The 26,874-nt window shown below is 41.7% G+C and overlaps 1 protein-coding gene across 7 annotated transcripts in view; it reads right to left on the bottom strand.

Moving 5' to 3' along the window:
• Arhgap32 (Rho GTPase activating protein 32) overlaps nucleotides 1-26,874 on the bottom strand; it is a 251,819-nt gene that overhangs the window by 151,366 nt on the left and 73,579 nt on the right. Inside the window, exon 1 of one of the 7 annotated variants that reach the window (XM_006510442.3) lies at nucleotides 827-6,077. The exons of 5 other annotated variants lie outside the window; for them this stretch is intronic. In XM_006510442.3, coding sequence (XP_006510505.1) covers nucleotides 827-942 — 116 coding nt within the window. In that variant the 5' untranslated portion in view covers nucleotides 943-6,077. Of the gene's footprint in view, nucleotides 1-826; nucleotides 6,078-26,874 lie in introns of those variants that run through there. One more of the 7 variants, NM_001195632.2, reaches the window with a different exon arrangement.

The following is a 26,874-nucleotide window of genomic DNA, read 5'->3' as shown; positions in this document are numbered from 1 at the left end:
TTTGCTGTGTACACCTGGCTGTCCTGGAACTCAGTCTATAGACCAGGCTGGCTTCAAACCTACAGAGATTTCCCTGCCTCTACCTGCAATGCTAGAATTAAAGGTTTGAACATAAAGATTTTTTTAAGTGTCTACAAATGTGTTAAGTCCCTAGCCCTGAATGAAACAGAAAAGGCTTCCTAAATTCTGTAATCATACAACAGAATGAAACACTGTCAGTTTCCTCCTGCAAATGGATCTCTTTTAACAGAAGCCACAGAACTCTCAAACAGGAGGCATTCTCTTAAAAACTTCCAAGTATTAACTGCAACGAGAAAGTCCAAAGCCCAAAAGACTTATAATAAGAAAGTGGGTAAAAATGAGAATCAAAGCCACAAAATAACTGATTTAAATTTAATCAAATGTTTTATACGTAAGCATAAATGCAGTCAGCTGTCCACACACATACGTTTCAGAGCACAGTCCAAGGAAACGGTGAAATAACCTTTAGATGCAAATTCAGATCAAATCTATTAAGATAAAAATCAGACACAGAAAAGGGTAGCAGTTCATTATGAGTCTGTACTTGAAATTCCTGAAATGCTACTACAAAACCTGTCTAACACCTTCTCTTCCTGGTGTTGGAACAAGCAATTGAAAATACATTTTACAAGCTCAGGGCAAGTTGTGGAATGTAGAATGCTACGGCCAAAGGAAAAGCTGCCCTCTTCCACCCCAAACTGACCGAGAGAGAAGTCTTACTGAGAAAAGTATTGAAACAGAGAGGATAGAAGAGGAGGAGAGGACAGATGGACAAAGGATGGAGAAGAAAACAACTCCGTTTTACCTGAAACTCTCTTCCCTTTCTTCCTCGTCACCATCAGTCAGCTGGGTTACACCTTCACAGTCCAACCAAAACACACTGTCATCCCCCAAAGAGCTAGTCTCACTTTCTGTCTCCATCTTGCTTGTCTTGTGAGATCCTCAAGGCATGGGATGTGGAGCAGCACGGTGTCCAGGTGGGTCAGCTCTGCTGATGCACACTCAGGAGTGTGGCTGCCATACCAGTGGCAGGTGATGATGTGGTTTCATTACAGTTGGGACTACAGACAGGAAACCCCAGGCACACACTCACTGCATATGACTGTGCACCTGTCATACCTTAGACCCTCCCACTGCCTCAGGCTCCATGACCTACATAATAAAACCAGAGCCCTAATCAGGGTGATCTTTTGCTAATTATCTACTTTTAATAACTATTTTTCTTATCTCAAGTTTCCAGGTAATAGGTATTTTCAAAAAGCAGGCTTCTGCTTGTATCTCAGCCTTTTAAAGGACAAACAGAAAACTAGAAAGGATAACTACACATACCAGTGTCCTGTGCTCAGCACCATGCAAGGCAGTTACACACCTCACAATTAATAGGGAAGATATGCATTGTCTAGGAACCTGCCAGACTTCCTGCCTTCTTATGTTACATATCTTTCCTTCCACTCAGATAACTGCCAGGTATACCTTTGCTCAAGTGGCCAGATTAAGACAGGAAAAAAGAGCCTTCCATGGCCCATCAAAGAAACAAAAAAAGGTGTTAAAAATTGAAAGGCATTGACAATTATTAAAGGACATTAAAACACGAAACATGTTTACACATTTACACTGGAGAGGTCCATGCTGATGGTAAACAGCTTACTAGGAGGTAAGGCCAAGTGACACTGTACACTACACGACAGCTTTCACCAACCCCAGATGTGCCCTGAAGTCCTGGGTACTAGTCTCCTTCCCAGCAGCAGAAAATATGGAGCCCTGACTTTTACACCCAGGTCCACACATAGTGAGTGAGTGAGTGAGTGAGTGAGTGAGTGAGTGGGTGGGAGAGTGAGTGGGAGAGTGAGTGAGTGAGTGAGTGAGTGGGAGAGTGAGTGAGTGAGTGAGTGAGTGAGTGAGTGAATAAGAAAAGGAAAGACAAGACACACCATACCACCACCTAAGAGCTACTCTTGAGTTTCCTCACTTGAAAGCATGGAAAATGAACTTCTACTGACTTGGCTTATACAATACCTTTCCCTTCCTGCAACTTCTAGAATACTTGCTGATTTAATCCTGCAGCTTTGAAAATTGACACAGGGTTAGTTTCCTGATAGAAACTACAATTTGTTGGCAAATCTGAAAACAGGTTTAGAAAACCAACTGTTTCTGACAGTAGGGATTTGGAAAAATTTCCTGACATTTTACATAAAAACAACTGGGAAAATATTCGAGCTTCTACTGAGACAAATCCTAGTATATCCCAATCTCTGTGATGACTCCAAGCCGAGAGGACGGTCACAGCAGCCCTGTACAAATCCCTGTCATCCAACAGAGACCCTGCGGCTGTGAGTTAGTCTTCCTCACTCTGTACAGTAAAATAAATGCCCAGGAAACCAAGGATTTAAATCTACGAATTAAATCACAGAATACCACAGGACACTCCTCACAACAATATTACAGTAGAAAAGTCCTCAGTATAATTTGATAGAGTTCTAACAATTTTTATAAAGCCAGAAAAAAATCACAAAACACAGATAAACCTTATATAAAAATATTTATATCTAGCTTGAGGTGGTTGAGTTGATAAAATGCCTTCTACAGAAATATAAAAACCTAAATTGGATTCCCTAGAACCTACCTATGAAGTCATCTGTGGGGCTGAAGACATGACTGAACAGTTGAGAATACTGATAACACTTACAGAGGACCCAGTTTCCATTCCCAGCACCTACATGGAAGCACAGAGCTGTCTGATGGCTCTCTGGCCTCCTTAGGCACCAAGCTATACACATGGCATACCAACATACACGCAAGGAAAACACCCATACTTATTAAAAAATGAGCATGGTTACACATGTCTGTAAACTCCAACACTATGAGCAGGGGTAGGTAAATCCTGGCCTCTCTGTCGAGCCCAAACTTCAAACTTCAGGTTCAGTGAAAAGATTCTGTCTCAAAAAATAAGGTAGGACAGTGACAGAGTCAGACATCATAATATCAAACACTGGTCTCCACACATGAACACAATAATGACCACATATGCACATGCATGTGTGCACACACACAAACACACACAGAAAGAGGGAGAGGAGGGAATAAGGGAGGGAGAGGATGGAGGGAGAAGAGGGAGAAAGGGAGGGAGAGGATGGAGGGAGGGAGGAAGAAGAGGTGTTTATATGTTCTATAACAATAATAACAAAATGTAAACACAGCCAAGGTGTAAAATGAGCAGGTAAAGAGGCACAGCATAAACAGAAATCTCTCTGATCCAATAGCACAGAAGATAAATTGATAAAAAGGGCAGTAACCAGAGAAACCTACAAGACAACCTTATTACATAAGAAAAGATACTTAACTAACACAGAAATGGGATGAGGACTCACAAAAATATATGGTTTTTTTATTTTTGCACACAAGCCAAGTTTTTAAATGTTTTTAATAAGCCAGGTAGGGGATACATACCTCTAATCCAAGCACTCAGAAGGCAGAAGCAGACAGACCAGTGTGTGTTCCAAGCTATCCATGGCTCCATAGTGAAACTTTGTTGGAGGGACTAGGCATAAATTAACAAAAATCCCTACACCAAGCATGAGAACACCCTTAAAAGTGGATAAGGGGAATCCAAAAGATCCCCCCGCAAAAAAAAAAATACTATAGGCTATTGATACTATAGGCTATTGATACTGCCCTTGGTGGCTTCCTACAGGTGGAGGTTAGTTCTCTAAGGCTGAAGATGCCAGATATTTTAGTCACAGGACCTGGAAGATTACACCTAGACCTGAAAACCTTCTCCCTGAGGGTTAAGTTAGCTTTAATACCAGAAGATACCATGCAAGCTTCCAAAGAAGAAAAACACCCAATGACCCTTGTGAGCTATGATGTCTATGCACCTCAACAATGACCAGCACAGCACCACACTCCTGACAGTGCAAACATACCTTAGCAGTCACAGCTTTCTAACTGGACTTAAGACCTACTCAGCAAGAGAGAAAGCATGCCTGGCACTGGTAATCTGCTTACCTACTGCGGGCTAGTGAAGTCATCTTTGAGGGGAACCTACAACCACAATTTTCCTAAACCAGCATAACTCCTAACTACATTCTAAATATTTATCCTTATCCTCACAGGTAAGCATAGGTCTCATCCCTCATTTTAAAAACAAAACAAAACGAAAAAAGTCTCTCTACAATGGAGATCAAACAGAAAACCACAACCAATCAAAACATAGAACAAGGGACCATATGGTGCCCAGCCCCAATGGATGCATCTACAACACAACTCCTATACCTAAGGCTCAGGAATCATAATGGAAGAGGAAGCCAAAGGCTGTAGGAGACGGAGGAACAGGAAGGTTGCAGTGAGATTGTGTCTTCTAAAATGTCAGAGAAGCTAGATCCATGAAGTTTCATCAACATGACTGACTATATGAGGCCTAATTAAGGATGACACCACAACATCCTAACAAGGAAGGGGGATGCCTCATGGGGACTCTGAGCCTAAACAAATAACTACAGGCAACTAAATAATGCTGGGAGAAGGAGAACTAGCCTTCCCTAGAGAGAGCTCCCAACTGCTTATCTAATACCAACTGGTCAGCCCTGAAATCGTGTGTGTGTGTGTGTGTGTGTGTGTGTGTGTGTGTGTGTGTGTATACACAATTAAAGAGAAAGGTCATGAACTTCAGAGATCAAGAGAGTTACAAAGGAAGGACTGGAAGAAAGAAAAGAAGGAACAAATTATGTAATTATATACTAATTTAAAAAAAATGTAAAGCTCTTAACAAACTGAAAGACAATAAGGGAAAATCAATATGCATGCAGGTCAGAGTTTAAACAGATGCACTCTCTTTGCAGGGAGAGTTGGCAAAATCCACCAGAACGCAAACTAGGACCCTCCTTAGCCCGGTGGTCTTTCAGGTAGATACTGGAGATAAGCAGAAACACCCATTGTAACACACTTTATAACAGCAAAACGTGCACCTTATTGTTGCTTAGCATTGAATTACATAATTATCTCACTGAAAAGCCAGGAAGAGCAATGCTACATACATACTATGAGGACAAAGCAGCTGCTTCATGATCACGGTGGGAACAAGTGAACAGAAATATGATGAAAGCAGAGAAAAAAGAGGCAAAGGGGTAGAATAGCACATACAGATCCACATTCAGGTTCCGAGAAAGGCATCTGTACAGATGCTCAGAACTCCCACTAAGAGCATCAACACAACCGCCTTACCTCCAGGGAAGGAAGGAAGGAAGGAAGGAAGGAAGGAAGGAAGGAAGGAAGGAAGGAAGGAAGGAAGGAAGGAAGGAGAGAGGGGGGAAGGGAAGGGAAGGGAAGGGAAGGGAAGGGAAGGGAAGGGAAGGGAAGGGGAAGAAACAAGAAAAATAAAAATAATGAGCTTTTCATTATATTACAATATACTTTATATTGTACATTACATTGTCCCTGCAAAAAAAAGAGCAAATTTCATATTGTATGTGCCTTAAGAGAGAATTGTGTTTCTACACACTTATTTCATACAGGTTTTAGTCCTCTCTTCTTTCTAAACAATTCTCATTCCTCCTAATGACTTTTCCTTCTAAACCTTCTTTTGATTGTTCGCATCACAGCTGATCTTCCTCACTTCTGCACATCCTTTAAATATGATGGAGTAAACTGTGGACAGGTTTTACACAAAAGACAATGGCAGCTGGCTGATATAAAACCACCCTAGAAACTGCCTATTTGGGTCCTCCTTCAATTTAAGAACCCAACCCCAAACAAGCTTGCTTCAGAGACAGTCGTTATCCCACAGGCACCAGGTAGACCTCCAAGGACAGCTTTGATCTAATATCAGAGGTTTTTTTCCAATTTCAAACCCCTGCTACCTGGTTGAACTCAACTACTTTGGCTCAAACTCCTCTCCTGGCTGGCTGATTCAACCTGGCTTCTCTCTTGACCTCTGACTTTCTTGCTCTACTTGGCCTCAAACTAACTCTGGTAATCTGTTCTGTTCAATTCTTCAGAGTCCTCATTCTCTGGCTCATTCTGTCTTCACCCATGCTAGCTTGTTCTCTCTTCAACCTATCTCCCAGGAAAACTGCATTCTTCCTTCTTCCTTCTCTCCCTCTGCTCTGCTCCCTCTTAGGTTGCCTCTCTTTCCTCTCTCTTCTTCTGAGTTGGGCAGATCCTATTCTGTCAAATCTTCCTGATTCATCACTTTTTCTACCACTCAATTAGACATCACTTTCAAACACAGGAACTTCCTTCTACAAACTACCTTTACCTTCATTGTTTGAGATTAAAGAAGTGTTCGAAGGGTTGAGAAGGAGGAGGAGGAGGAAGAGGAGGAGGAAGAAGAGGATGAGGAGGAAAAGAAGGACTATCACCACCTCCTCCTCCTCTCCCTCCTCCTCTTCCTCCTAAGGATTGGCAAGATGGCTCAGTGGGTAAAGGTGCTTACTCCCAAGGCTAACACCCTGAGTTCAATCCTCAGGTCTCAACACAGCGGGAAACTGACTCCTATTAACTCTGTGTGTGTGTGTGTGTGTGTGTGTTGTGTGTCTGTCTGTCTGTCTGTCTGTCTGTCTCTGTCTCTCTATCTGTCTCTCCCTCCCCCCAAAATGCACACAGTATATGCAATAAAAATTTTAGATCATTAATTAACTGAGAAATTTCCACTGACCTCACCAACTTGTATGTAAGCAAATCCTAGATATCACTTAATCTTAATAAGTCAAAATGTCTTTTTAAAACACCTGTATGTGTGTGTACGTACATATGTACAGAGGTGAGATTAACCTTGGAGGTCATTCTTCAGGTGTGAACCACTTTGCTTTTGGAAGTGGGTTCTTGCTGGCCTGGAGCTTGCTCAGTAGGCTAGCCTGAAATGCTAGTGAGCCCTAGGGATCGACCCCGCCTGTTCCTGCCTCCAGAGCTGAGATTACGAGCTCATGCAAACACTAGGCTGCTTTTTTTTAAGTGGGTACTAAAAATTAAACTTAGGTCATAATGCTTGAACTCTAAAACATTTTAAATAATATCACTGTTTTAGAGAAGTGATAATTCCTTCCCTGAAACACCAGTCAGTAAATAGCTTTACTATTTAATGTTTTAATGATCATAAACCTTTTTCTACTTTCTATCACTCACCTGTCTAAGTCAGAAACCGTCCACCCACAGTATGACAGGTCGCAGGTCTCTTCAGTCTCAAGACTCCCTGCCTCCTCCATTGCTCCATTTACTTTTGTTCACCCTTTTTAGGGAGACAGAGCATGATGATAATTAAACATCCGGGCTTCATGTGTTGCCCAAAATTATAAATTCCTAAAGGCTCCAAAGGTTACTTTAGCTTAGTATTTTCTGGCTATCTACCAGTCTTCTAAAACAAATATTAAATGAACAAGAACCACATGTGTGCACAATACACACATACACACAAACACACTTCTCATATGTATACATGCATAGTGTCCACTAATAACCTGTTCTCACAATGCTTTACCAGGTATAAATGGGCAGTTCTTCAAGACCTGTGATAATAAAAAAAGTTTCGAATGCCAAGTGGTTTATAACCTAAATGGGTTCTTTTATCTTCTCCCCCACCTACAACATCTGCTCTCCCACAGTCAACTAAAGACAATCACAATCCATGTTTGGTACCACTGTCTGTTTAGTTCCCAAGAACAACACAGAATGGATGCAAACTATAGAACATCCTTGCAGTGGAGAATAGAAACTTAGAATCTTTCTAAGGCTAGAAAAACAGTTAACATACTAGGATGAACTGACCTGCTACGTGAAAATAGTTGAAAATCAGGAACCACCCATTCTAGTGTGCTAAATTTCGAGATTACATGACTGTTAGGAATCAAGAGACCAAAGACAGTTTACTTCAGCATGCAGTCTGAATTATATAAAAATACATGGACTCATGGTGTCAGAAATTTAAGGCAATAAAACAGAAATATCACGACCTTCAAGTCCATCCTGTGCAGGCCCATCAGGCCCAGTCTGACCAAGGAGGATTACATTTTTCCCTGCTCCACTCTCCAGCAGAAAACTGGTACTGTAGTATATTACCTTCTATCAGCAGGTCAAGTCCAGAGAAGTTAATACTGCAATAGATCCTGCAAGCAATCACAAACTAACACGGACTTCTTCAAAGAACAATCGGAAAGGAGGACTCCCCAGTGTGCTGGTCTTCCTGCTCACACAGCCTACCATGACTACTATCTATGCTGTTGCTTCCAAATTTAAATTCTCAGTATTAGTGTGATTTTAAAAATATTAGCTTAAAATTCACACAGGAGCACTCACATTTCAAACCAAATGACAGATGACAAAAAGAAATGAAGCTCAGAGAAGGATGGCAAATTTGCATCTAAAACATGAAATTTAGAAAACCAAAGTTTCAAAAGAACAGAAATTATTCAAAATTGAATCCATTACCCCTCTTAATAGCAAAGAACATAATAATAAAACAGGTGTAACAACAAATCTCTAGAAATGATACACTACAAGAACACATAGTCACAGCACGGTTACCTAAGGTGGACAAGTTATAACTGTTGCCTGAAAATCCCACTGTATTAGAAGAGAAAGGTTTAGCCTTAATAGAGCCAAAGCTGGCACACTCTCCTTAGTAACCGATTCAAAGCTACTCCCCGAGATGGCTTGTCACTAACAACTTAAAAGCAAGTTGTTTTGAGAGTATCAAGCCTATTGAGCATTCAAACCTTCAGGTAAAAATTATTTTAATTTGAACTTAATTTTGTTAAAATCAGTAGCATTTAGGTAGTTAGAATCTAGGGAAGAACGCTGCTGGGTGGTGATGTAAGAGTACGTTTGTGTGTGTGTGTGTGTGTGTGTGTGTGTGTGTGTGTGTGTGTGAGGGAGAGAGAGGGAGAGGAAAGGAGGGAAGGCCGGCTTTGTGTGTGTGTGTGTGTGTGTGTGTGTGTGTGTGTGTGTGTGTGTGTGAGGGAGAGAGAGGGAGAGGAAAGGAGGGAAGGCTGGCACAGGGAAATGGAGAATCTAGGTACCTAGGAGAAACCTTTTTCTATGTTTGCATTGTTTGCATAAGGACTAAGTTCTTAGGTTTGAAGTAGCTTAGGGGCTACAAACAAAAAATGGCTAAGATAAAAAATTCAGGTGACAGCAGATGCTGGCGAGGATGTGGAGAAAGAGGAACACTCCTTCATTGTTGGTGGGATTGCAAGCTTGTACAACCACTCTGGAAATCAGTCTGGCAGTTCCTCAGAAAATTGAACATAGTACTACTGGAGGATCCCGCAATACCTCTTCTGGGCATATATCCAGAAGATGTCCCAACCGGTAAGAAGGACACATGCTCCACTATGTTCATAGCAGCCTTATTTATAATAGCCAGAAGCTGGAAAGAACCCAGATGCCCCTCAACAGAGGAATGGATACAAAAAATGTGGTACATTTACACAATGGAGTACTACTCAGCTATTAAAAACAATGAATTTATGAAATTCCTAGGCAAATGATTGGACCTGGAGGGCATCATCCTGAGTGAGGTAACCCAATCACAAAAGAACTCAAATGATATGTACTCACTGATAAGTGGATATTAGCCCAGAAACTTAGTATACCTGAGATATAAGAGACAATTCGTAATACACATGAAACTGAAGAAGAACGAAGACTAAAGTGTGGACACTTTGCCCCTTCTTAGAATTGAGAACAAAACACCCATGGAAGGTGTTACAGAGACAAAGTTTGGAGCTGAGACAAAAGGATGGACCATCTAGAGACTGCCATATCCAGGGATCCATCCCATAATTAGCCTCCAAACGATGACACCATTGCATACACTAGCAAGCATTTGCTGAAAGGACCCAGATATAGCTGTCTCTTGTGAGACTAGTCCGGGGCCTAACAAACACAGAAGTGGATGCTCACAGTCAGCTATTGGATGGATTACAGGGCCCCCAATGGAGAAGCTAGAGTACCCAAGGAGCTAAAGGGGTCTGCAACCCTATAGGTGGAACAACAATATGAACTAACCAGTACCCCCGGGAGCTTGTGTCTCTAGCTGCATATGTATCAGAAGATGGTCTAGTCGGCCATCACTGGAAAGAGAGGCCCATTGGACTTGCAAACTTTATATGCCCCAGTACAGGGGAACGCCAGGGCCAAAAAGGGGGAGTGGGTGGGTAGGGGAGTCGGGGGAAGGGTATGGGGGACTTATAGGATAGCATTGGAAATGTAATTGAGGAAAATACGTAATAAAAAATATATTAAAAAATTATCTGCTAGTCAAGACCAGAAGACTGGGGGGGGGGGGGAGTGAAGAGATGGCTCAGAGGTTGGAGGACTGGATCCAATTCCTACCGCCCAAGGGCAGCACACAGCCATCTGTGACTCTAATTCGAGAGGATGACACCCTCTGGCCTCTGAGGGCACCAACCACACATGTGGTTCACAGACACTATATATTCACGCAAAAGACCCACACACAAAAAAGTAAGTTTAAAATAAATAAATAAATACAATAAATAAATAAATACAATAAATAAATAAATACAATCACAGGTTTTTCAAAACTGAAACGCTGGTTTTATTATTCCAGAAACCACAAAAGGAAGCTCTGAAACGTGCTGAAATGGATAATTCCAGTGCTCTGGAGGCTGCAACTAGAGGATCAGAGTCTGAGGCCAGCCTGGGACATGAAAGACCCGGGGGTTGGGGGGGATGAGAGAACTATTCTCTTAAAAAGTGGCAAAGATGAGGACATGTGGTGTGTGGTAAGACACGTGGTGTGTGTTCAAGCATGAGTATCTGAGTTCAGATCCCTGGAAACCACGTAAAGCCCAGGCACAGTGGTCCAGGCACAGCGGTGTGCATCTCCCCCACCCTGAGGAGGCAGACAGAAGAGTCTCTGAGTCTCAGCAGCTAAATTTATGATACTATCTACATTCACGAAAGGTGAATGTCTCCTGTCTCAACAACTAAGGTAAACATGATTGAGGAAGATGCTGAACATCAACCTCTGGCCTCCACATCATGTCACATGCACAACTGCACAGAAACACACATGCACACACTCATGCACACAGTATTATGCCACATCACTCATACATACACAAAAACAATTTCAGTGATAGCAAAGGCAAATTAAGATTTTTTTCTTCCCTAAGGACAACTTTTAAAATCATAAAACTGAGGATCACATTCACTATAAAACTATATTTTATTAAACAGTAATTTTAGAAAACCCTACCACATATAACACTACAAAATCACATTTGAGACAAACAAACCGTTTGCCAGAATGTCTGGAAATATCAGTAAAGATATCAATATTCCTCTACAAAGCATTCTTGAGATGAAACCTAGGTGCCAGGGCATTCAACATCATTGAAATTAAACATGAGGCCATGTAGGGAGTAGTTCTCCTGCCTCACTGACATCTGGTAGGCGCCATCTGAGGGCACAGTGGCACACCTGTGGTGCCAGCTCCTGGAGGGATGAGGCTGGAGGCTCACTTGAACCCATAAGTTCAAGGGGGCTTCCATGTCAAATCTGAAAACAAGGAGAAAAGAAAGGCAGGCAAGCACTTGCCTAATGGACTGTCTCAGGCAGGTGTCTGAGACATTAAGAACCAGGTGAGTACATTTTTCCTTCTGAACAAAATAAAAACAATCAGAGAAACCCAAAGGCCTTTAACAACGATAAGCACATACTGGAATTGCATAGATTCAGATATGTGCATAAAGAGTCTAAAAGAGTCTAAAGTCAGCTAAACAAACCAAAAAACAAACTCAAATCCATGCATTTATCTTTTCTGTCTTACAGTTCTGTGGTCAGTCTTCATATTTCATTTTCATTCATATTCTCCAAAGGTCTAATGACATAATAAGGGAAAAGATACAGTCCCTGTACTCCACATCCCTGTACTAAACTGATGGTCGTCCAGGGTCACATAATCCCCAGGGTAGGCAGTCACCTCTTAGGTCACCTAGGAAGAAACACTTTAAATGTCTCTTTCACTGAGAAAATTTCAAGTTACTTTTTCATTCCCAACTATCCTGTCATGCTTTCAAAAGTACTGCTCTAAATACTCTTCATGGTAGCTTCGAATCTACAGGCGGAGGGGGGCAGAGGAGGTTCATCTATCCACGGACATGCAGGGAGAGCTGATTTTATACTCCAGGGACTATTCACTTCCCTGGTAAGCCACCCCCATATTCCTTACGAGCCAAGCCTGATGTCGTCCACGGTGATGCTTTGCTATCACATAAATCGGTCCCATCGTTTATGTAAGATTATGAAAGAGATGCACATGAAAAATGTTTCCTATGATATGAAATTTTAATTCAACTGCACAAAGAGCACTTTCAGAATTTTAGTCTAATATTTATATTTCAGTAATGTATGATTTATTTACTTCATTTGGGCTTGGTTAGTTTTTTTTTAAAGGGACTACTTTTTCCTTTTACTGAAAATAGCTTTTTTCTCTCAGATAACAAATCCTGGTAATGGGTTCCCCACCCTCTACTCCTTCCCACCTCCCTCTCATTCAGAAACACCCCTTTTTAATCTCTCAGAAAACTAGCTTCTAAGAGACAGTAACAAAATAAAATAAAAATTAAAACATCGGAATTGAACAAAATAAACAGAAGGAAGAGAGCCCAGGAAAAGGCACGAGAGACACGCTTAGGAATTCCATAAAAACATTAAACTGGAACAGTCACTGGCTGGCAACTCCCACAATTTCTGTGCTATCTGTAAATACTACAACTTGAGACCCGTGCCATGAGAGGAAGCTCGCCCCTGACAATCCATGGAGGGCCAGGATCCAGAGGCTGGACAGCCCAGAGACCACAGATGGAAAAGTATTCTAGTCTGCTATACACATAGATTGGTACCTAACCCAATGTCATCAGAGAGGTTTCACCCAGCAACTGATGGGAACGGATGAAGAGACCCACAGCTGAACATTGGGCAGAACTCAGGGAATCCTGTGGAACAGAGAAGGATTACAGGAGCCAGAGGGTCAAAGACACCTCAAGAAAACCCATAGAAAGCCCACAGGGCTCCCAGGGCTCACAGAGTCTGAACAGTTAACCAGGGAGCCTGCATGGGACTGACCTAAGCCCCCTGCACCTGTTACAGTTGTGTAGCTAAGTCTGCTTGTGAAACTTCTAACAGTGGGAGCAAGAGATGTCTCGACTCTTCGGCCTACTTTTGAGGCCCTTTCCTTCTATGAGGTTGCCTCTTCTAGCCTCAATACAAGGGGAGGTAACTAGTCTTACTACAACTTGATAGGCCATGGTTGGTTGCTATCCACAGGAGGCCTGTCATTTTCTGAAGAGAAATGGAGGGGAAGTGCAGGGAGAGGGGGTGCAAGAGGGGAAGTGAGGGGGAAGGACTAGGAAGAGTGGAGAGAGAGAAAACTACAATGTGGAAAGAAAGAAAATGTATTTAAATAAATAAAATTAAACTGGAAGCCATAATATACACAAAGGACCTGTAGGCTAAAAAGAAGATATATATTCAAAATAAAAATAAGATAATTTTAAAAAAAGCCTAGACATGGACATTATAAGGAACTCCCAGCCAGACAGTGGTGGTGCATGCCTTTAATCCCAGCACTTGAGAGGCAGGGGCAGACAGATCTCTTAGTTCGAGGTCAGACTAATCCACACAGTGAGTTTCAAGACAGCCAGAACTACACAGATAAATCCTATTTCAAAAAACCAAACAACCAATACACTTTAAAAAAAAAAAAAAGATAAGGGAGAGACCTTAGATGAAATGCCCGACAGTAGGGAGAGGGAACTTATAGAGCCCACCTCCAGCAGGAAGTCAGGGCATCCATCCCACAGTCACAACTCTGACCCATAACCTGTTCCTTGTATGAAAACATTACAGGGATGTAAAGGGAAAGGAGCCTGAAGAAAAGAAGGCCCAAAGTGGGATCCAGGTCAAGGAGAGGTCCCAAGGCCTGACACTATTACTGAGGATATGGGGTGCTCACAAAAGAGGACCTAGCAATGACCACACTCCAGAAGACCCAAAAGCAGCTGAAAGAATCAGATGCAGATATTTGCACCCAACCAATGGACAGAAGCTGCTGACCCCTGTGGTTGAATTAGGGGAAAGCTAGAAGAAACTGAGGAGGGTGACCCTGTAAGAGAACCAACAGTCTCAATTAACCTGGACCCTCTAGATCTCTCAAACACTGGACCACCAACCAGGCAGCATACACCAGCTGATATGAGTCCCCCAACACATATACAGCAGAGGACTGCTGGGTCTGGGTTCAGTCAGAGAAGATGCACCTAACCCTCAAGAGCTGGAGGCCCAGGGAGCTTAGAGGTCTGGTAGGGTGGGAGTGGGGACATCCTCATGGAGACAGGGAGGCAGGGAGGGTGTATGGGATGTGGAACTGTCGGAGGGTGGGTGGGGGAGGGGAAAATAAAATATGGTGTGTAAAAAAATAAAGACCAATGATGCCATTGAGTTCACTTTGTGTTGTCCATCTCCTGGGAAATATGCTGCCTACCCTTAAGAGTCTCCCCAGTTAGACTCCCTCAGAGAAAAGTACATTTTCATTTGCAAGTGCTTATCAATTGCAGATATCTTCTAGGTTAGAGGTGGAATATGTGTCCACTTCTCCTTTTAGCTCAAGGACTCCATCTGGTACAAACCCATGCAAGCCCTATATATGCTGCTGCAGTCTCTGTGAGTTTATGTGTGCATTGATCCTGTTGATTTAGAGAAAGAGAGAGAGAGAGAGAGAGAGAGAGAGAGAGAGAGAGAGAGAGAGAGAGAGAGAGAGAAACACTCCATCCCCTCTGGCTCTTAGACTCTTTCCACCTCCTCTTGCACAGGGTTCCCTGAGTCCTGAAGGGAGGGATTTGACATAGACATCCATTTAGGGCTGAGTGTTCCAAGGTCTCTCACTCTCTGTAATGTCTGGCTATGGATCTCTGTATGTGTTCCCCTCTGCTGCAGAGGAAGTTTCTCTGGTGATGGCTGAGCAAAAGACTGATCTAAGAGTATAGCAGAACATCATTAGGAGTCATTTTATTGCTACTATATATATTTTTTAACCTTCATAACACTAGTATTTGGTTTTCCCTTAGGTCCTTGGGCTACCTAGTGTCAGGTTCTGAGTCACCCAAGTAGTGTCTAGTATAGGTTCCATCTCATGAAGTGAGCCTTAAGTCAAATCAGACACTGGTTGGTTACTTCTACAAGCATTGTGCATTGCCCTAGTGTATCTTCCAAGCAGGACACCACTGTAGATCAATGGGTTTGTGCCTGGCTTGGTGTTTCTGTTTGTTTCTCCTTTGGTAGGGAGGTATACCATTCTCAGCATGGCCTACAGTCATGAGGGTGCTGGGGTGCGTCCTGAACTGCTGTCTATTCACTTTTATCTACTAACTGCATGTGCACATGCTGTCACGTACAAAACAGACAAGATAGGTTGTAAAGGGTATCCTCTGTGCCAAGTAAGACACCCCCTTGATATATTTCTGAATTAACTGAAGAGGCTATGATTTGCTCCTGACTTTCATTTAACAGCATGCTGAGAGCCTTGGGGACATTTCTTGATTATGCAGTTTCTTACTGACATCATTGCCATTTCAAGTAAAGTGAAAAATATAGATCCTATAATTATATTTTATTTGAAGTACAGTTTAATGAAACATAAAATTTGAGGAATAAAATTTGATACTTTTTGTGGATAACTATATGAAAGCCAGGTCAAAATATAAACTGAAATCAAATTTAATTTTATAACACAAATAAGACTTGTTTCTTTATATGTAAATTGAATGTTGTTTCCCAATTAGAATGTTACTGCTTTCTGGATTACAGAAATATATACACACATATATTACATGTTAAACCATGAAGGACCAGATGGCATTATATTTCAATAAAGCTGCTTAACTCACTCCAATTGTGATCTAGAATGTTCCATTTTTATTACAAACTAGGGTTGTGGCAGCATTCACCAGCCAAGGTAGACTCATGAAAGCATTTAACTAGGAAAAGTTAGTGGAGAAGTGTAAATTAGAGCTGAGTTGAGCCCCACCAGTGATAAAGGCACAACTGACATTGATATAGCTTAAATTACAACAATTTGTCCCCCAAAGACCCAAGAATGTGTTTTTTAAAAAGTGAAAAGAAAAATTCCTCCTTTCCCATAACTAGAGCTTTGTGGTGAGAAGGAAGCTTCCTGATGCACACTACAAGCGCCAAGATTCTTGCTCTCAGTCTCGCACTGATAGGGTTTGCTTTCCCACTAGGTGACTAGCTGAAAGCTCCAGTCAGCATTTATTTTGTTCTCTACGTGCAAAGTCCCTTAGCACTGGGTGAGCAGCCCTTTCGTCCTTGAACTAAACAGTCCTGAGACAGACCGAGACGTGAAACGGCTATACAGTTCTGGTCCTGAGGAGTGATTTTCCTTTCACTTTACAAAACCAGTCTTCGAAAACATATTTTTGAGACTATCATACAGCTGTGCAGTGAATGTGGTCATAGCTACCCCTATTCCCCTCTCCAAGTCCCCTCATGTTCTCTCCAACACATCCATATTAATTACCATAAGATGTCAAATTCGATGTGGGGAAGGTCGGAACTCTCCTGAATCTCTGAACTTTTAGGTAAATCTAAAACTATTTTGAATCTAATGGTGAGTAATACTGGGTTTGGTATAAAAGGGTATCTCCCTTCTATAAGTACTTTCTAGAACTTCTGTCTTCTATAACTATGTACACAGAAGCTCTCTCTGGAACTTATATATCATGAACTATACCTAAGAAGTGCTTTCTGACATGACTTCTCATGTTTCTTAAAAATATATACTAAAAAAAAAAAGATGAGCCAGGCAGTGGTGGCGCACGCCGTTTATCCCAGCACTTGGGAGGCAGAGTCAGGCAGATTTCTGAGCTCGAGGCCAGCCTGGTCTACAGAGTGAGTTCCAGGACAGCCAGGGCTACACAGAGAAACCCTGTCTCAAAAAAAATGGCAAATCCAAAAGTCTCTTCCATTTCTGATATCTGACAACTTTGAACTAATATATAATTGCAAACCCAGTACTGGGAACAGAAAGGCAGGAGGAGCAGCACAAGTTCGAGGCCAGCCTGATCCACAGAGTGAGAACCTGACTATAACAAACCCTGTAAGAGGTGGAACACATGGCTATGCAGTTAGAGCACACAGTGCTCTTGCAGAGGTTCCAAATTTGGTTTTGAGCATCCACATTGGACAGCTCACACTGTCTGTGTAATTCCATCTCTAGGGTATTTTAACAGTCACTACGGGCACCATATGTACACAGCCCTATATACATACACATAATTCAAAATAGTTTTAATATCTTTAATTATAAGTTAAAAAAACCCAAACCCAAGCTAAGGGGTGTGCACTCGTGTGTGTGTGTGTGTGTGTGTGTGTGTGTGTGTGTGTGTGTGTAACTTTACAAAGGAGCTTAAGTAATTAGATTCGAGAAGGTCAAATATGAACCTTACTTATTACTCTGGGTTCTCGGGCAGAAACTAACTTAAGCTTCAATTTCCTCACTGAAAAACTGGATTACCAGCACCAACCTGAGAAGAACAATTTAAGAACTAAGTGTGACAATATGGTCAACAGATTTGACATTGTAGTCACAACACAGTAAGTGTTAAATAAATTGTTTTTCAAAACCAGCTGTCTACTTTAAAAATGTTTATGTAATATTCATATGTGCATATAATATTGTGTGACAGACAGACTTTTCCTAGGGAAATGTAACATACAGGTCTACTTACCCCAGAAAGGGCGTCTATGACAGACCAAAGTGTGGGTAGGCCAAAGTCAACTCCACTGAAAATTAGACTAGAAACCACTCATGTTATAATCTGACAAAGAATTTGCTTACATTTTATCATATTCTGAGACTCTGAATGACTTTAAAGGCAACTCGCTAATCAAATCTAGTGGTGGAAATTTCAAGGTTGCACAGGATTCAGGCTGTGACATAGATCTTACAGGCTTTTTTGGAACAAATTCTCAGAAGTAATTAGAAAGAAAAACAGCGCAGCAGAAGTACCTGCAGTTTGGTCAGATAAGCCTGTGTGAACTGGACTGAAGCAGCCACTGTTTATTAAGAGATAACACGGAAAACAGCAACAAACAGGGCTGGAAGGGTGGCTCAGCAGTTAAGAAGCAGTTACGAGGGGGCTGGTGAGATGGCTCAGCGGGTAAGAGCACTGACTGCTCTTCCAAAGGTCCTGAGTTCAAATCCCAGCAACCACATGGTGGCTCACAACCATCCGTAATGAGATCTGACAGCCCTCTTCGGGTGTGTCTAAAGACAGTTACAGTGTACTTACATATGATAAATAAATAAATCTAAAAAAGAAAAAAAAAAAAAAAAAAGAAGCAGTTACGAGGACTGGGCTGCTCTTGCAGAGGACCAGAGTTCACTTCCAGCACCCACATGGGAGCTCATCACCACCCTTAACTGGGTTCCAAAGCATCCAATGCTCTTTCCTGGCCTCTGCAGGCACCGCATGCTAGCAGTGAACAAACATTCATGCAGGAAAAAGACCCAAACTCATTTGTAAAAATAAATTAAAAACAAACAAACAAACAAAAACCCTGTTAACTTTTCATCCTCTTAAGAGCAGCAGCATAGACACTCTAGGACAACAGAAGAGATGCCTTGGGAAAAGCTAGGAACGTCCAAAGCCCATTTGTAGTCTTGAGGGTGTAGGTTTGAATAATAAATAATAATAATAATAATAATAATGAGTGTCTCAAGACACCCTGCTGGCACAGGACCACAAACAGTGTTGTCTCCCCAATATTGTTTTCATGGTGCTCAGCCACTTGGGTACCCAAAGCCTGCAATAACTATGGTCCCAGGGTAGCTCAGCTACCACAGGAACTAACAGCCGACTTTAGAATTGCCCGTGTGATACAGGTTTTGCAGCCATACATAACACAACAGTCACAAAGGTTATGGACGCTTCCACCCAGGCTTTTTATGGGAAGCTTGGAAAGCCAGACAATGTATGACAGGGTCAAGGGCCCTACCCACAGCCTGGGAGGCAATGCAAGGTAAGCACTACAAGCTGACTTTCACATCTGCATGTCTAATGGCTGGTGGGAAAGCTGGTGCAGACATCCGTAGTGAGAAGAAATCAGAACGAAGCAAAAAAAGTAAGTCTCCTCCAGGCTCCGTGCCACAGCCAACCCTGCAGAAACTTCTAACTTAGCATCGCTATTAAGACAGAAGGGAAGCCAGAAAGAGAGACCCCACATCAGCTAGCTGTTCAGGGTCATGAAGAAGGGATACATTTCCTCACTCACAAGTACACACAGGCTGAGTTAGAGCAGGGACACTACACTCTCATTAGGTTTCTAATTCAGATTTCTCTCTCAAGAACTTGATAGCTGAAATTTTAACTTTTTCTTCTCCTCTTCTAGCTGGAGCATTAGTTTTAAAAAGAAAAAGCTTCATTTTGGAAGCTATACTTTTCCTCATGAGAAACAGATACGAGCTTCAGCTATATGGGTACAGGAAGATACACAAAATTTAATTTTTCATACTTTGCCCATGATGTTCCCACAGGATTTTACTGAGCCTATCTCCTCCAAGAGTCCTTGTTCTGAGTGAGGTAAGGATATGGCATTTTTAGGTTCTATGTGCAGAACCCCTCCTCTCACCCGTGGTAAACAGAAGGTTAAGCCTATGTTCTGGCTTCCCTGTGATCTGCTCTGCCATGCCCACGTCACACCAGCAGCACAGCAGAGTTTAGACACGCACCGTGAGAACCACATTCTCAAACCAGCTCTCAGGCTGCCTGGAAATACTTTTCTGGCCTAGAAATAATTATTTTTCCAGCAACATTCAAAGTTTTTCTAATGTTGTAATCACTTTAATAGCATTAGCATTTTAATTATGAAAGTAAGCAATAAGGCTCCTAGCCTCAAGCTTTAACAAATCAGACCACAGCTCTACTTTTGACCACATAATAATTAATATTGAGATCCCTGCAGTAAAAAATAGATATAAGCAGAGCTTATGTACAACTAAAAACACCCTAAAATCTGAAGATTAACATTTGTATTAATCATTAACATATACAATGTTCAACCTCATTTTGCATAATTTAGCCTTTTAGGCTTCAACAGAAGACTACCTCGATAACTCTTTGCTAAGGAAAAACCTAAATCCTGGCGACCCTGTGTTCAGTCACATCAATTCACCCTCGAGCTCATGAGCAAACAAGGACAAGGAATTAGTTACCAGGAAAAGGAAGGTCCCACAGATACAGGACTTGCATAAACTGCTTAAGAAAACTAGACCTGACAGGCCTGGCCATGGAACAATGAGTATGCTCTTCCTGTATTTGGAACAGGCTCTGGAACTCTATTAACTTTTAAAACCGGAGTATCGTATCCTTGACTGAGACACTTCGGCTCAATCCCTCTACAGTGTTCGCTCACCACTTGCTGTGTCCAGGAGAACACAGAGCAGTCAAAGCAAACCAGATAACACTGGGACTGAGTTTTAAGGCAAGAGAAAGGAAGTGTCTGCGTGTGGCGTGGGAGCAAGGAAAAACATAATTGAGAGGAAAACATAGGAATAAGCTTTGTGAGCAAAGGAGAAGGTAGGAAACTCAGTCTACAAACAGTGCAACAAGAACAACACGTCATTTTCACTTCTGGACAAAACAAAAGCCTCACTTTTGGGTTTACCACTAAAACTGGCACGGCTTTCTGCAGGAAAGTGCAAATATGACTCCTAATACCTGTTAAGGTCAGAGAAACCAGCCTCATGAGCCAGTGAGGAGCATAAAGTATGCGCTAAGGGCAGGAGGCTGAGCCTGAGGGTGTCCTTTGCAAAGGCAGCGCAGGACAACAGAGGAAGGCATTGAGTCAAAGTACCAATTAGCAAGATGTAAAGGTACTCTCTGGCCCCAAGAGAGCCTACTACAGATACCAAATAAAAACTGAATTCTAGGAGAACTATAATTACACCCACCTCCAATCTTTCCAACTCAACCACTTTGCTTTCAATAGAAATGGCAAAAATAATCTATTTCTCCAACAGCTCCTCTTTTAAAATAATCAATAACTTAGATTTTTAAAAAAACTGGTAACTAGGAAACAGGGGAGACCTCTAAATATTACCTTGCCTTAGTCAGACTTTTCTCAACAGGAACCTGCCACCTTCCAGAATGAAGTCTGGCTCAATGCGATACTTACCCAGTACCCAAGGATCACTAAAATCACAAGGTCCTTGGCTAACTCTAGACCTAGACTTTAGGGCTCGGAAATCTGCATGACAAACAACTTCCTGATGACTGATTCCTTTACAAGTTAAAGTTTAAGTCTGGCTCTGTGGAGAATTTGCAAAGGTAACTATCTTACAAATAAAACTGAGATGCCTACAGGGGGAGCGGTTCTCAAGGTGGAAGGACACAGTAGATTTACTCAAGGTAGTTTTTAAACTCTGAGACTCACAACTAAACTGGGTTCTCCAAGGGCAAGCAGAGGACAACTACATGCCCTAAGTGCGTGGCTACCTTGAGGCCATGAGGGCAAGACCAGGCACTCTGAAGATTAGATGCATCCTAATTATCAGAGAGAGAAGGCATACAAGGAATAAAAATAAAAGCAGTATGATTTAGAAACTGCATAATTTCTTCAACAACATGATATAAAGAAAATTAAAATTTTGCATTGTCCCCCACAAACACACACACCAAGCAGTGAGCTGTGTAAAAACCACAAATTCTTATTTCAGAGATTGAATTTTCTGATATAATCATCACATAAACTTTTAATAAGTATAACATGACTTTCAATGTCAACAATAAATTCCAAACTTGAGCAAGAAAAATTCAGAAGTGAGCATGGCAATGTGTGTCTCTAATTACAGGACTCAGGAGGCCATACTGAGCTACAATGAGATGCTATTTCAAAAGAGGGAGGCAGTCAGTCAGTGAATGAGAACTCTACATGAAGAAGGTAAGCTGAAAACACGTTTGAATTTTGTTCCCTCTTAAAATCCTATTAAAACTAAAAGGCTTTGAAACTGTTGCTTCTGTGTTGGTGTGCACGGTGCTGCACTCATCCTGCAGTGACCCTGGGAGGATGGAGTAGGAGGAGCATACAGACACATGTCTCGGCCTAAAGTAGATGCCAACTGTGACTATTCAGAGGAATCCACATTCTGGACTCACTCTTTCTGCTTCTTCCAGACGAGCTTCATACTCCCGGGGCACTGATGTCTCCAGTTCCTCTCCTTAACCCCACAGCATCACTGGCCTCTTTATGCAGAGCTCAGTGCTAGAAGAATCGTCCTGATGGGCAATGCAGAATCAAGGACGTCTGGAATATACTGACGATGATAACTCTTTCTACAGTTTGCTGAGTGGCAACAGGCAAGGAAGGAATACTGTGTGAAGCATACATTGAACCTCCATACTAAGCACTCACCTTTAAGTAGCAGAAGTCTTTCTTATGGACTTGCATATTCTCCCTTGCCACTATCAAGAGGAAGTACGACATGTAAAGTAAACCACAAGGCGCAGCGTCCTCAAACGGCACTTTATATAAACAACAGGGCAATTTACTTGGTCACATTCTACCAGCAAGAACAGGAAAGGTGACATCTGAGTCTTTTCTGCAGCATGCAAGAGATGCAGATGAACCACTCTTCCCAGGAACAGGACGTTACTCAGAGAAAAGGCAAGAACTTAACCTAATCATTTAATTCCACATGATATGCCCTGCTGCACTAAAAGACAGAGGAAACTTCCTCCAAATTTCAAGTAAAATATGCCATAAGCTTCGTGGCATAGTAACTGTAAAGGCAGCAACTTACCATACACAAAAGACCCTTGGCGTGAGATGCATAGCCAAAGACAACAGTCTGTGTAGTTCACAACCTACCCTATGAGAAGCACTAAAAACAAAGCCTTTGGAGTGAATGAAAGGACACTAAACCGTAAACAGGATGCATACCAGTAAGGAACTACAGAAGTAGGAAAGACCTTATACACAGATTTTGTTTACATCTGCTTTTCTTTTGTTTCTTCTAATCCACAAGACAACTGAATAAAGCAATAACTTAAAACTGTCTTGATGTGCACAGTGTCTAAAGAGTATTTTGTACTAAACAATAAATCAAAGGAAGAGATAGAAAACATACTATACAAGAATAATGACTGTGCATGCTGCTGAGATTAAACTAGTAATGACCTACTCATTAGCAATTACACTCCCTAGGTGTGCTAGCTAGTTTTTATGTCAACTTGACAAAGAGCAGTCATCTGAGATAACAGACTCTCAACTGAAAAAATTTCCCCACCAGACTGGCCTATAGGCAAGCCTGCAAGGCATTTCCTTAATCAGTGATTGATGTGGGAGGGCCCAGCCCAATGGTGGTACTACCGCTGGGCACACAGGCCTTGATGATATAAGAAAACAGGCTGAGCATGCCAGTAAGCTGAATTCCTGCATGGCCTCTGTATCAGTCAGTTCCTGCCTGCAGGTTTCTGCCCTGACTTCTCAGGATGGTGGACAACAACGTGTAAGATGACATAAATCCTTTCTTCCCCAAGTTGATTTTGGTTATGACATTTTATCATAGAAACAGAAGCCCTAACTAAGACATTAGAGTAACCACAAAATAACAAAAAATAAAAATAGTGATCCCCAAGACTTGATGGAGCTGTTCACACAGGAGCTCACAGTAAGTGTCCCCCAGACAACCCAGCAGGGGCACCCATGGACTCACCATGCCTGTGACTGCATGCACAAGATCAAGCCAACCATATTCCCAACATGGATGGAGAGGGCCGCACAGAGTCCCCAGCTAAGGAGCTCTAGGCAGCACATAGCTGCTGGGAGAAAAGCCAGGCTTCTCTGGGGATGCAGCCCGCCCCCCAGAAGCTGCCCATGCTCCCATGGGTGGCACTGCATCCATGAACATAGTGGCAGCACCAAGTGGGCTCAGTGAGTTTAAAACAAATAAACAAACAAACAAAAAGCTATGAAGCTGGGAGGGAAAAGTGGTGGGGTATGGGAGAAACTGGAAGGAAGAGAAGGACTAATATGAACAAAATACATTATATGAATTTATAAATTTCTCAAACAGTAGGATTTTTGAGAAAAGAACAGTTTAAATGGTATACACTAGAGAATATCTACCAGAAAGGTCGCAATGCCCCTGGGCCATTAAGCTAAGACTAAATGTAGGAAAGAAAACTACACGGAAGAATAAAGATATAAAAAAAGATATGAAACACAGAAGACAAATGGCAAAACAGCAAGCATAAATCCTGTCTTATCAGTAATTACATTCAATGTACATGGATTACATTTTCCAATAGGCAATCCCTTATCAGCATATGTGCCATTCACAAGAAATACTTTCAATGTAATCAAGTACTATGTAAGGTCACTCTGTCATGGACAAACCATACTTACCACAGGGTCCCACTAGACATTATCTAGTGACCTAGGTATAACAAAACATTTCTCAGAAGCCATTCTGATCATTAAGCAACACATAACCATACAAAGACACAAACAAGTTTTAAGTGAGAGACAGAAAAGGCACACCCGCACAAAAAAAGACAGTTGGAATGGCGATCTCAAAATACAACACAGAAAGATTTTTTAAAAAGTTACACATAGTTGGTTCCAAGTCAGCTGGGGTATAAAACAGGATGCTGCCCCAAAACACACCCTTCCCATGTGTGTGTGTGTGTGTGTGTGTGTGTGTGTGTGTGCACTCGCCAGGTGAAGTGCACTGAAGAGATGAAGGAAGGGGGCTTGCCAAATTCCAAACCAACCTAAGATTCAGAGTGTGACCTTATCTCTTAAAAAAAAAAAGCCACACAACAAAAAGATTAACACTATTGACAAATTTTTAATACTGGCTATCAACTATTAAGCAATCCATGGAATTTTACTTAATTGGTACTTCACCCATAGAGGAACATCTGGTCATGCCCAACTCACACAAGTAAAAGAGTAAAGAGAGATCTGAGTTATTACATCATTTACCTTAGGACAAAGAACCAGGAAACAGAGAAGTTGACATTTGATAGCATATTCTTTATATAAGGCTGCATTGTCTAGTTTCAGGATTCATGAAAATTTAAACTCTATTTTTTTCCTACAAATGGAAGGGGTGTGAGAGACATAAAGAGGGAGGAAGAGGGAAAGAGGGAGAGAGGGAGGAGGGAGAGAAGAAGAAAAGGAGGAGGGAAGAGAGAGGGGGAGAGAGGGAGGGAGACCAGATCAATGGTCCTCTACCCTATTTCTGAGACAGGTTCTCTCATGGTGAGCCCTCAGGGATCATCCTGTACCTATTTCCTCGGTGATTACAGCTAGATACCATATAACCAGTTTTTTTACATGAGTGCTAGAGATCTGAATTCCAGTCTCTGGGCTTGCTTGATTCACAAGCTCTTTCCTGAGCCATTTTCCTGGTCCCTCTAGGTATATTTTAAAGTTTACAGTCATACTAATAATTTGGGGTTTTGGCAAATATTGCATTTAGTCATCCATTTTTTGGCCTGACTTTTCTTTGCATCACTCATAACTCCAGTTTTCACTGTCTTACTTGAAAGGGGCAGTATCAGCTCAGGACACCCCAAGACCAAGGTCTTGGTACAAAGGGGACTTAATTGCCCCAGTGGGAAAAAGGGCAAAGGAATAAGCGACAAAACAGGAGATAAGATGGAGAAGGGAATAAAAACAAGGGAGAAGGGTAAGGGGTATTTGTCCTAGTGGGGACAGATGTGCCATATAAGAAAATATCAATTTATAAAGCTGTTAGGATGAGGAGTTTAATTTTAATTGGTCATGCTAATTAGGTGAGGGAGGTTTTGACTGCTGGATTTCAACATTTTGATAGTTGGACCTTGGTGGTCAGGCCAGGAGAAGAACATGGCCAAATAAGGGAACAGATCTCAGTGGCTAGCTTTAGAAAGGTAATCTAACAGTTTCTAGCAAGGCAAAGGGAATCAGGGAACAGGGCAAGCTCTGCTGAAGCTGGCCAGAGTCCCTTTATTAATAAATTTCTTATTAAAACTTTGTATTGACAAAGTACCTCAGGAAACCCTTGGTATAAAATGCAAACTGTGTAATTAAAGCATTGATCATATGTAAATAACTAAAAATCAGATATATATAAAAGGATATTTTTAAATGTTCTTAATCATGCTTACAGTAATTATTAGACATTGAAAGGAAAGTTTCCATATAATGTATAGTTGACTCAACTACTCCAAAATACCAATAAACTAACAAATTACACGAACTGAATTTGACCAAAGTTTTCTAGACCTTCAAGTTGTGTTGGGAGAACTACTCTGAACACCTACTACCTTAGGAGGAATGCTCCTACCAGGATGACTGGGTTTTAGAAACCAACCACACGCACACAAAGCTGTTACTATCTTTGAACTCCCCGTTCTACCACTCCTTGGGTTTCCAGGTTTTTGCAAGGACTGCACAGGGTTTGATGAGTACAGTGATCTGAACGCCAGCCTCTAAATCATGCCCAAGTCTGAACCCCCAGTCCCAGTGAATCTTACATATTTGAGGAAAGGATGTCTTATAAATATGAGTATCTTAAAATGAAATTATATTGGATTCAGTTGACTCTAAATCCAAAGATAAGTGTCCTTTATACAAAATATGGAAGACACAGATGCAAAAGAAAAGGGCATAAGAACACAGTGCCAATGAGTGAAGCCACATATATAAGCCTATAACCACTAAAGACTAAAAAAAAAAATCCTCTATTCTTGGGAGGGAGTGTGGCAAATCTGTTATCTGGATTTCAGAGCTTTGTCCTTAAGACAAACTGTTTGAAAACAACCC

The sequence above is a fragment of the Mus musculus genome, chromosome 9 (assembly GCF_000001635.26).
Source record: "Mus musculus strain C57BL/6J chromosome 9, GRCm38.p6 C57BL/6J".
In the NCBI taxonomy this organism is placed as follows: domain Eukaryota; kingdom Metazoa; phylum Chordata; class Mammalia; order Rodentia; family Muridae; genus Mus; species Mus musculus.
This window is presented reverse-complemented; position numbering and strand designations above follow the sequence as displayed.